Source organism: Phycodurus eques, chromosome 19 (genome assembly GCF_024500275.1).
Source record: "Phycodurus eques isolate BA_2022a chromosome 19, UOR_Pequ_1.1, whole genome shotgun sequence".
Lineage (NCBI taxonomy): Eukaryota > Metazoa > Chordata > Actinopteri > Syngnathiformes > Syngnathidae > Phycodurus > Phycodurus eques.
Window position 1 is genome coordinate 10790233 of NC_084543.1, and position 12611 is coordinate 10802843.

A 12611-nucleotide genomic window follows, 5' to 3' on the forward strand; every position below is an offset into this window, starting at 1 on the left:
TGATGTTTTTTTTTTCCAGCTCAGAAACATTTCAGGTGGGTCAGAGACAGCACCACTTTCCTCTTTTCAATTAGAATGACTGTTGTGTCATGTGCATAGGTTAATATTAAAGCCTAGGTGCTACAGCCAAGCTAACTGACTGGATGCCTATTAACATTATAACTCCTATTAGGACACAGAGAGTGGGAGGAGAGTGGATTTTATAGATTCAAAGTATATGTTTTACAAGTTTAAAAAATAAATCCAAGGTCCATTTTTGGTATTTTTTGTACTCACTATAGGGGCCTGGTTTACACGAGAAAAAAATGTACACTGATAATGTGTATGTGGAGGTGCTGCAGTATCAAAAGTAATTGTCTTCAATAGAGTTACAAAATGTTTGTGTTGTATATGCAATTTATAAATCCAAATCCATTCCTCTTTAGCTGCGGCTAAACATTTATCAGATTTGATGGTTTAGTCCAAGATTTTCCCCAAAAGTGTTATGTTTACTGCTTTTTCCTAAATGTAGGAATGAAATTGCATTAAAATGTGCAAAATAGTGAAATTTGTCTTGCCTGGGCGGGAGCTCAGCATCCCTAAAGGTCATACCCTAGAATCGCCTCTGGGGCAAAGTATGCCTGGGGCTGCTCCTGTACGTACATCCTCCTGGCTTCATTCCTCCTTCGTTATGGCCCTGGGGCATTTCTTTTGTCTGTACAAATGTACACGCAATGCCTTTAATGACTTTTCAGAATTTTATTAGCTCCACCCTAGGTATGTTGCAGGGCTGAAGGCAACAATCGGTAAAAATACATCCTTACCCAACATGTGTACTTGGTAAATCGAGATGAGTCTAATTGTAGATTATCTATTTTCATCTAATTTCCGAGAGACACACCTGTATTTCAAGGGATCATATTTCATTTGAGGCACTGCATGCGTCACACTTGGTAAATCAAGATGATTCTAATTGCAGATTATCTATTTTCATCTAATTTCGGACAGACACACCTTTGCTGAAAAATGTGACCTGCATTTCAAGGGACAGCGTGTCATTTGCATGCATTCTGGTTTAGAAATGTAATCATTTAATTTAATAAGGTTAAAAGTTAAAGTGGTTGCGTAACGTATGCTGAATGTTAATTGACCTTGTCAGATATCAGGTTTTCATTCGACAACATATTTATTACAGCAGGTGTAATTTGTGGCGATTTGTCACGTCAGACTGAGACCTGTGCTTAATATTTCCATCTCAATATGACCCAATCCAATTCTACACCAGCAATCATAAAACACATTGTTAAATCAATACCTCTCTGACAGCGCCATTATACTAACAACAATCATGTGTGGGATAAAGAGAAAGTGAAACAATCGTTCATTGTATGGTCAGATGCTTAAGGGGGAAATAAATGGGGAGAGGATCTGGGGGAGGTTATGTCCAGGATGAGGTAAGTAGGAAAAGTTTTGGTCAGCACACTTCTTGGTTCTTATCTCATGACATAATGTAAACGCATATTCTGGTTTGAGCTTGCCTGAACTTGAAAAGGTAGAGAAACCCGTAGAGGATGTTTTAGCAACTTAACTCCGTTAGTTTTCTTGAATTTGATTTCACAATTCAACAACAAGGTGTGTCAGAAAGTTTCCAGGACTGTTGTCACGAAAGAAAAGACACAACCCTCGTCTCCTCTTGCGCACTGAATGAATGAATTGTTTTTCATCGCGGCATAAACAAAGCCTTGTGATATTTTGTTATCGCATAGACAATTCCAAACAAACCAGTTGCCATTTTTGAAGTAACATCTCCTTACTTGACCTTCTGGTTCCTGAACCTAAGGAGGTCGCATCATTTCTTGCTGTTCTTACAGTGACGTCAACTTAAGTCATCTTACAGCTCTGTGAAGACTTGTGGCTGGAATTTGGTCTTTGGGTCCTTTGATTCTTCTTCTGCAGATACTGTGCCCTTTAGTCGGCTTGGCGATTGGTAGTGGGTAGCTAGGGAATGTTTTCACGTGGACGGCTCTCGCAATGACCTTCTCTTCCACGTTAACGCTGATGCCTCGGGCAATCGGCCAAACTACATCACCAGCTAGCTATGTTTTGTTCCTTTGTGTGCCATTTATTCCTCACAAAGAGATTCGGACCAGCAGTTAGCACTATTTGTTCCAAAACATATTGACTTCTGTCTGAATTTGGTGAAGGCTCAAAGTGGAAAACATAAGAATCTCGGCAAGAACTGGCTCGTCCTAGAAGTGTGTCGGGACTCATTTACTCCACAGTCTTCTCGGCTCTGCACCCTTGCATCAATGGATCTTTTATTAGCACGGTTGCTACGAAGTGAAATGTTTGGTATTCTTCTGATTAAAACTCTATATCTCGTTCAAGGTCGATGAGAGCTTGCATCACAGCTTCACATTTTTTAACTGCGGCTTCTGCTGCTCCTTGAAAAACGCTGGAATGCACAACACATAAAATAACGAGTGGGCTGTAGCAATGACAACTTGCAATATTGACTATCCCTGCAACTTCCTCCTGACTCTCCCATGTGTAAATACCCTGCTGATGGAGATGGCAGGTCTAATGCAGGACTCTCCGCCCACTGACAAACTCCAAGAAACTGCAACACAAGGAAAAACCCCACAGGAAACAGGCAAACCAAAGAGAATATGGCAGATGAAGCTACCTTTTACAAGTGCTCTTTTCTTTTTGAGTTTTGTTCTCATCTATCCTTGGTGCTGTTTTTTTTTTGTTCTTTTTCTTTTTTTCTCCTACGTCAACACTCTTGATTTTGGATGCTTAAGGCTTCTTGTCCTTTTTTGTCCAATGACTGCTCTGCATGGTCATCCAGTGTCAAGATCTGGTTCTTATTTGAGCTTTACTGAGCTCAAAAAGAAAATGGCTGGGAACTTTATGTTAGGTTGATAACCTTAAATTAGAGACAAAAGAGAAATAAATGACTAGAATTACTAGTTGGACTTCTCAACATAGAACACTTCCTATTTCCATTATAATTTTCACCATCTAAATATCCATCATCATGCTCTCCAGACCACAGTTTCAGTCATTTCATAAGAAAAACTAGTCATCACATACCAGTGGTGTTTCCGAGTGTTTTCACTTTAGTTCTGACCATCTCAGTCAGTAGTCCTTGGTCTTTCTAACTCAAACACATTGAGAGCTACAGTATTTATAAGGATGATTTAGCTTGGTTTATACTTTACTAACTGACATGCCATCGCTCTCAAACCTTGTGACATCACAATTATTTACGAATAATTCCTATTCAAGTTGGTCATCTATCTATCTATCTATCTATCTATCTATCTATCTATCTATCTATCTATCTATCTATCTATCTATCTATCTATCTATCTATCTATCTATCTATCTATCTATCTATCTATCTATCTATCTATCTATCTATCTATCTATCTAAATGAGCAAATGCAGAGCGCTTGCATTGAATCTATCCTGCAGCTGAGCGCATCTCGTCGTCTGCGTATGCGTGCAGCCCGCGTGCAGTCGCTGCGGCTGAGACTCCGCCCACCAGGCAAAGTATATTTAAAGAGCAGCAGCACTGCAAGAGTGCCCTCAAACTGCGATTGAATTCTTTTTCACGTGTCAAATCGCGCAAGATGCCTGCAGAAAAGCCTTTTGTGTTCTCAGCTCGCATTATTGCAGCCGTGCACAGGGAGACACCAAAACTCAAGGTGAGTGAAAGGCTCCAAAAGGGAATTTGTAACACCAAAAATATGCATTTGGAGATAATTGTATTCTTCTTAATCATCATATTTTTGGGGACTTTTTACAGACGTTCATGATGTCAGTGCTGTGGTCAGATGAGAATGAAGTGATTGTCTACAGGTCTTATGATGATTTCAAGAACTTTCATGTACGTTTCTTTTCAAGTAATGGTTCGAAATTGACACCTCTCCACTCTCAAATGTCTGAAAAACGTTTTTCTTTTAGTAGATTAAAACCTATCCCCCCCCCCCCACTCCCTCCAAACAGAGGCAGCTGAAGAAGAAGTTTCCCCTCTTCAACCCTTCACAGAATAACTGCAGAATGATCCCAAAATTTAGAGGTAAGATTTTTTTCAGGTTTATAGTACACAACAGAATAAATCCTCATCCATTTACTGTACGGGGCCTCTTTAGTGGTGGCTGCTTATTAGGCATTGCTTGTTTTGCACAGTCCATAGTGGTATAGTACTCTGCAGTCCAGTAGAGTACAGTATAGTCGATTAAAAAAAAAATCTTTTTCTATTTTATGTTTGTCATAGTAGTAGATCAACTACTAAAAACACCTTGAAGAGCAATTGGAGAGTATCCAAGCATCTTATTTGTGTGAATGTTTGTTGAGTGTATCATGACGAAGATCATGCTATGACGTGCTTTAAATCAGATTCAGATTTCAGATTCAAACTACTTTATTGATCCCAGTGTGGGCAATTCATTTGCAAGCTTCTCGGTCCAAATGTACATTCAGCCTCAGCAAACACTTAATAAGACAAAGTCATGGACGATATGGTAAATAGGTAATGAGACAGGTTGCAATAAATAAAAATGACTAAATAAAAACACTGAGATAAAAGCAATGCAACACAATAAAACCCTAGTCCTCATCAGGGTCACACGCCTGGCTAGAGGCCATCAATCTTCATATTATTCCTCCTTGTTTAAAGCGACCGAATGTGTGTCCTCTTCTCAGGGGAGGCTCAGACGAACGGCCTCCAGCAGAGAGGATCGACGCGATCTATCCAGCGGATGAAGGCCTTGGCGAGCTACTGCAACAAGCTGCTCATGTGTGACCAAATGGTCACTTGTAGTTCAGAGGTCACCCAGTTTTTCACGCCACTCGACCGCGACATGGACCAAGACTTCACCAAGAACAGGTAGCTTTCTCCTCAATGATTAGTCAACGGCGATGGAGAGACCAACTGACATGCTGACTTGTGCGTCACTCAGCGTCATGATCCTGCTGTCAGATGTCAGCTTGGGGGGAGGAGGAGGATTAGGAGGAGGAGGAGGAGGAGGAGGAGGAGGAGTTGGGGGCGGAGGAGGTTTCTCCGTCACTCGGCCGTTTGTCACTGAGACGTACCGCTGTGTGGCTGCCTACGAGACCAAAGACACCAAGAACCGCCCCTTTAAAGTGGCCCTGGATGAAACATTGGAAGTCCTAATTAAGGACCCTGCTGGTCAGTCAGTCAACTGTACAAATCTACATATTTTGAATGAATCTTTTATTTCGAACATTCGGTATAAGAACATGGAAATGAAAACTGTACACTGAAACATCTTGTACTGCAAGGGTAAGAAGTCAAAACTTATTTAAATCAGAAATCCCACCCCTTTACCTGAGAAAAATTATCCATCAAGAAGTGGAAAATACATCGGAAATACATACAGTGTATATAAAAGGTCTACACGCCTCTGTTTAAATGCCAATGTGATATACATACAGTATATGAGATCAAGATAAATGATTTCAAGATTTTTTTTCCTCCATTAATGTCACCTAAAACCCGTTTAACTCAATTGAAAAAAATATATATTTTCGAGAGGGGAAGTAAAAAGGAAACATTGTGTGTTCCCACCCTCTTATAATTGAGGATGTGGCTGTGGTCAGAATTAACCAATCACATTCAAACTCATGTTGAATGAAGTCAACACACACCTACCAACATTTGCCTCTGAATAAGCTCTAATAAAGGTCACTTGTTTTAGTGGTCTTTTTTAAATTTATTTAAACAGCGGTGTGTTTATATAATCTCCACACACACACACACACACACATATCATGTGTGCAGCATATTTTATAGTTTTTTTTCATTGCTAAATTGAATGAAATTTAGACATTTCTGACATTTATCTTAACCCAAAAACAGATGGGTAGGCACCTGCTTTATCCAACTGCTCGCGCAGCTTGTCTAAAGCAATATTGGTGAATTTAATCGGGGCATCAGCCAGAGAGATACTGAGGACATTAAAATCGACAGCAGTTATCACCAGCTCATTCTGTATTTAATAAGGGTACCCACTCACATTGTTGCTACACCGGCCAAGAGCAGTCACAATGCCCCACTCACGTACGGATCGCTGCGATTCCAGATCGTCCTTGCCTCACAGTCTCTGTCAAGACTGTCATTGCGCTACATTTAAAGGGAATGAGAGCAGCCACTTTGATTGGTGGCGAATTAAATCGGCGGTGAACACACTCACAATGGCACGGTCCGCCCACTTTCGGATCTGCCGGGCTGCGCTGGTCTATGAAATGACCAACACCTGTCTGACCCGCCCCTGGTGCACAGTTGCACTGACTGCCGCGCCGGATTTATGTACATTGGTCACGAAAATATGGCCCACTGTAACAAAATACACATTTAGAACAAGTACAGAGAGTCATTCAGTCACATAAAGTGTGCAATACTACACCAATAACAATTAGCAACAGCAAATTTGAAATAGTCCTTGACTCCTCAAAGAAGTTTATCTACTTTTTGGGTAGTCCCTCTCAACCAAACATTAGTGGAGATAAGGCAACAATTCCTACCTGTCTGATTATGTATTTACCCTCCCTATCAGGTTGGTGGTTGGTGGAAAATGAAGACAAGTGTATTGCCTGGTTTCCTGCTCCCTATCTGGAAAAAGAAAAGGATGATGAAAGAGTATTTCAGCAGGAAGGTATGATGTTTGCCTGCTATTAACATTTAGGAGTGTTACATTTTGTGTTTCAGACTCAGTGTGTCATACACTTTGAAGCAAAATTGGTTTGAAAATCTAACAAAAGATGGCAATAGGGCATACACCTTGGTCTATTTAAAAAACCCAAAACTAAATGAGTCGCAATTAACAAGTGCAACTTGTTCAGGTCACACAGGTGGAAGAAAACATGGCAATTAGTGAAATGCCACATGACAAAAAGATTTGCAGTAGTACTTTTCGTTGATGTATTGTCCTGCAGCCTAGCAGTTTTTTTTCATGAAAGCCTTGATGAGCTTGTTTTTGTGTGTTGTCACAATAAAGGTGCTCTCTACTGTGCTGTGAGGAATTACTTTACCAAGAAGGCTGATGAGGTGTCAGTGCCCATTGGTTCTGTGGTGGAGGTGCTTAAAATGTCTGACGATGGCTGGTGGCTCACCAGGTAACCCGGTCTTACCTATTACGAATAATGCACTAATCATACAGAACATTTGCCTTTACTGAACGACTCCGTAGTGTTGACTGAGGACTCGACCAGATTTCTTTGATCGACTATGGCGAAAATGAGTGATTAATAATTAACTACTTTCTTTCACGAATATCAGAGGTGGTTTTTAAGTAGAAGTACAAATATTTGTGGTAAAAGTAACTGAAAAGTACTGATTCAACTCCTTAGGAGTAAAGTGAAAATAAATGTTTTCTCAAATTTGACACACCATAGAGAAGAGGATTGTTAACAATGCCAAATTTGAATGATTAAAATAATCGCCAAGTACAACCCCAATTCCAATGAAGTTGGGACGTTGTGTTAAACATAAATAAAAACAGAATACAATGATTTGCAAATCATGTTTGACCTATATTTAATTGAATACACTACAAAAACAAGATATTTACTGTTCAAACTGATAAACTTTATTGTTTATAGCAAATAATCATTAACTTAGAATTTTATGGCTGCAACAGGTTCCAAAAAAGCTGGGACAGGGTCATGTTTACCACTGTGTTACATCCCCTTTTCTTTTAACAACATTCAATAAACGTTTGGGAACTGAGGACACAAATTGTTGAAGCTTTGTATGCGGAATTATTTCCCATTCTTGCTTGATGTTGCTTGTTTCAGCTGTTTAACAGTCCGGGGTCTCCGTTGTCGTATTTTACGGTTCATAATGCACTACACATTTTCAATGGGAGACAGGTCAGGACTGCAGGCAGGCCAGTCTAGTCCCTGCACTCTTTTACTACGAAACCACGCTGTTGTAACACATGCAGAATGTGGTTTTGCATTTTCCTGCTGAAATAAGCAGGGTCCTCCATGAAAAAGACGTTGCTTGGATGGCAGCATATGTTTCTCCAAAACCTGTATGTACCTTTCAACATTAATGGTGCCTTCATGTGTACGTTACCTATGCCATTGGCACTAACACAGCCCCATACCATCACAGATGCTGGCTTTTAAACTTTGCGTCCATAACAGTCCGGATGGTTATTTTCCTCTTTGGCCCGGAGGACACGACATCCACAATTTCCAAAAACAATTTGAAATGTGGACTTGTCGGACCACAAAACACTTTTCCACTTTGCATCAGTCCATCTTAGATGAGCTCGGGCCCAGAGAAGCCGGCGGCGTTTCTGGGTGTTGTTGATAAATGGCTTTTGCATGGCATAGTAGAGTTTCAAGTTGCACTTACGGATTTAGCGCCGAACTGTATTTACTGACATTGGTTTTCTAAAGTATTCCTGAGCCCATGTGGCGATATCGTCGACACATCGATGTCGACGATATTGATGCAGTGCCGCCTGAGGGATCAAAGGTCACGGACGGGCATTCAATGTTGGTTTCCGGTCTTGCCCTTACATGCAGTTATTTCTCCAGATTCTCTGAACCTTTTGATGATATTATGGACCGTAGATGATGAAATCCCTAAATTCCTTGCAATTGTCTTTTTTGCCACGTGTCCCATCCAGCCATAAAATTCTAAGTTAATGATTATTTGCTAAAAACAATAAAGTTTATCAGTTTGAACGTTAAATATCTTGTCTTTGTAGTGTATTCAATTAAATATTGGTTGAACATGATTTGCAAATCATTGTATTCTGTTTTTATTTATGTTTAACACAACACCCCAACTTCATTGGAATTGGGTTCTATATAAAATGAGGCTTGAAAATCCTAAAAATAATCAAGCCATTGTCTTCGCTGGCAAAAGCAGAAGGTGTGTCCGTGGAATGCGTGAAGCCATGCCCTGTGGAAAAATTCATGCTACTTTGTCGCTAGCTTGCAAGCTAACTACATCACTGGGCAGCTCAAGTTTTTGTGTAGTGTAGGGAGGTGCGACTCATGACGGACGCCCAAGTGTGTCACTGGGTGCCATTTTAGCCATGTCCCAAAAAAATGAGGAAAACAGAAAGAGTAAAAGAAAAAAAAACATTTCATGATACATCTCCACAATTCAATACTACAAAGTCTTTTCACGTTTTCAGCAATTATCTTCAAACATGTATATTGTATTTAGAAACAATCTCTGAATTCATTTTATAGGGTCTTTAAGTAAAAGTAAAAAAGTATGAACTTTGAAAGCTACTTAATTACAAAAGTATAAAAGTATGAATTAAATTTATATTAGAGGCAGAGTACACCATGGACTGCCTGCCATCCAATCGCATAGAGACAAACAACCGTTCACACTCACAGTCACTCTTTTAGAGTCTTTAATTAATGTAATGTCATAAAACTCACATAAGCATGGGGAAAACATGTACACAAAAAGGCAGGAGTCAATATTCAAAATCTGAATCTCAGAACTGTGATTTAGACATGATGACCACTGACTATTCCACCAAGCTGCCCTCAGAAAAAAACATTATGCAATAGGTTGCAAAGTTTAATATAGGCTAAAGAGAAGGTCTGAGATAGTTGATGAAATAAACAGGATATAATGGTGAACGCAAATTTTAAAAATGACTAAAACAATGTTTTTATATAATTCTTTTTATTCAGATACAATGGCAAGGTGGGCTACGTCCCCTCCATGTACCTCCAACCCTACAACAACCCTCAGTACGGGACTTTTCAACTTACAGAGTAAGCTGAATAGATCCACCCACAACCAGACCATCAGCGGGTTACCTCTAGATGCTTCTCCTTCTTCTTCAGCCCAGCTCGTCAGGGAAACCCATGCAGGGCGACCTTCTGCAGTCCAGCCCAGAGCTCAATCTAGTGGGCGTGGTTATCTGGCCAAAGCCAGATCTATGGAACTTCTGTCAGAGACCAGAACGCAGACTGGTATACCCGCCCGGGTTGAGGTGAATGATACCCGCTTAAACAGCCGCCTTCATAGCATCAGCACGAGTTCAAGCACAGAGTCGACCTTCTCCTCGGTCAGCAACTCGCCTTCACGTTCGAGAGCAGACGTGTTGGGACCCTCCCCTCGACAGAGTGTCAACCCGAGCGAGCGCAGAAACCAGGAGCGTCGCAACTCCAGCTCCAGTTTTTTGAGTTATGCAAGTTCTGGGAGTTCTGGGAGTTTCAGTTCCAGAGGCAGCGACACGGGCCCGGTTGTTCCTTTGGTGCCACCCAGACCCAAGAAGGAGGAGATCCTGAACCGGTGCTCCACCATGACCCGTAAAGCAGCTGTCGAGACCAAAACCCGGCTCCAGATAACGCCTGATTTGACCATCCACACTCGCTTGTAGAGATACATTCCAATTACTCCACACCGGAGTTATAGTGATTTACTCATGGTAGTTCTCATTCACTCTTTTTTTTTTAATTCTCCATTTAACCTCTTTTGGTCCAAACAGAAGTAAGTGAGTAGGCCAAATGTAATTTTTTCCAAATTTCATCACTTCAGTGATTCCACAATTACCTGACTGTACATGAGAGGGAATATAATGCAACTAACTTGAAATCTGTTTCTACAGTACAGTGAAACCTGTGCGGGGTTGTCCGTTAAATCCAATTGTCTGGAAATTGGAGCACTTTTTTGTGGCCTAAAAACACCAATTACATTTCAAAATTGTAAATACAAATAAAAAAAAGCTTTGAAAAGTTTGAAATCATATCCAAACTTACCTCACTGGTGCATGGGATGGGTGATGTTGAGTTCTAACTGGACACCATCTTCTGTCAATTAAATACAAAGTAAAACGATCCGTTATATTGCGGTTCCACTGTATCCAGATCACGGCAAGTGTAATGTAGCTTCAATGAAGCACAACACAGCAGGTAGAAACAACACATTGGTAAATATTGTTATGAGATGTTTAAGTGGATTGTTGGATCTCAGGAGGTTAAATATTGTCACTTTACTGAATGCTTCTCCTTTTCTTCTGTATCATTTGTTTGGAATGCACAGAAATCACAGCATTAATTACGAAATAATTACTACTAAGATGCTTCAGAGAGACACTGGAGCAACAGTTTCACATTTCACAAGCATGAAGAATAATCAGTGTTGTAAGTTGTACCATATGTCACATAAAGACAATTTCTTTCTACACAAAGTCAAAATATGTTTGTCGTCTTTCCTCTGTTGGATATAATCATGTAATGAATGGAAGGGAAGAATATGGCGCTTTATAAGTGCTGTGCTTTATTTTGGGAATGTGCTTCCACTTAAAGTTTAAAGGGGATGTTTGTAATGTTTCAACCTTTTTGTCATATTTGATAAAACTGTCAGTATAGAATTGACAGTTTTACAATAGTAATATAATCTTGGAAAAAATTAATCCCTCCCTGGCCCCATCTTTTTATGAAATCACTGCAACCGAAGACAAACAACTAATCAGAGACAGATGGTGTGACCAATGTGGCGTCTATCATATGCCATACATTTGTGGCCACACCCCCGCAGCCTGGTGCTGACTTGTTTCCTTGGGCTTTAGGAGATTCGCTGAAACTATCGATGAATATCCACCAACAGCATCCATCTATCCATCCATTTTCTGAGCCGCTTCTCCTCATTAGGGTCGCGGGCGTGCTGGAGCCTATCCCAACTGTCATCGGGCAGGAGGCGGGTTACACCCTGAACTGGTTGCCAGCCAATTGCAGGGCACATACAAACAAACAACCATGCGCACTCACATTCACATTTACAGGCAATTTAGAGTCTCCAATTAATGCATGTTTTTGGGATGTGTGAGGAAACCGGAGTGCCCGGAGAAAACCCACGCAGGCACGGGGAGAACATGCAAACTCCACACAGGCGGGGCCGGGGATTGAACCCAGGTCCTCAGAACTGTGAGGCTGACGCTCTAACCAGTCGGCCACCGTGCCGCCCACCAACAGCAACAAAAGAGACAAAAAAAGAGTGAACATATAAGCTGATGGAAGATGACAGGATTCAGAGCTGATGCAAAATTAGCAACATTTCTGCTCAACAGCTAAATTTATCGCCTCTTTTTGATTTTTAATCGATTGTAAATGCCCCCAAATAAAACATAAAACTGACAACATTTAGTGTTATTGTAACACTATTAAGAACAAGTCATGCTACCACACTGAAAAAAAGCCCTTTGAATTTACCTAATTTGAACATGTTGCACATGATTAAAATATATTCAAGACATTTATTATTTGATTTTTTTTTTTTAGGAAAAGAAGGAAAATATTTTTACCAGTTTACCACATTTTAATCATGTGCAACTGAAAATTTTAATACAATTTTTTTAATCATGTGCAACTGAAAATTTTGTAAATTTTTTTGTAGCAGCCATGGCTAACTTTGGGTTGTTTACAATGCACATTACATTTCCTGCACATGAGTGAGGGGCGTGGCTTTGGCCAGAGACTCGAGGGAGGGAGGGATAAGTGAAGTCAGGCTAGATTCAAATCTTGCAAGCAGTTTTAAAACTGCAAACTCCCTTTAATTGATTAAAAAAAAAAAAAAAAAACTTCCTTAATTTTACCTGAATAAGATACAGTAT

General features: G+C 40.3%; 1 protein-coding gene across 1 annotated transcript; it reads left to right on the top strand.

Moving 5' to 3' along the window:
- Positions 1 to 3589: 3589 nt before the first annotated feature.
- LOC133418282 (NADPH oxidase organizer 1-like) lies at positions 3590 to 11133 on the top strand. The gene is given in 9 exon segments (XM_061706817.1): positions 3590 to 3692; positions 3794 to 3874; positions 3994 to 4066; positions 4693 to 4876; positions 4950 to 5179; positions 6567 to 6665; positions 7008 to 7125; positions 9685 to 9748; positions 9750 to 11133. Coding segments are annotated over 9 exon segments (1554 nt in total). The 5' UTR covers positions 3590 to 3617; the 3' UTR covers positions 10380 to 11133.
- The last annotated feature ends 1478 nt before the right edge of the window (positions 11134 to 12611 follow it).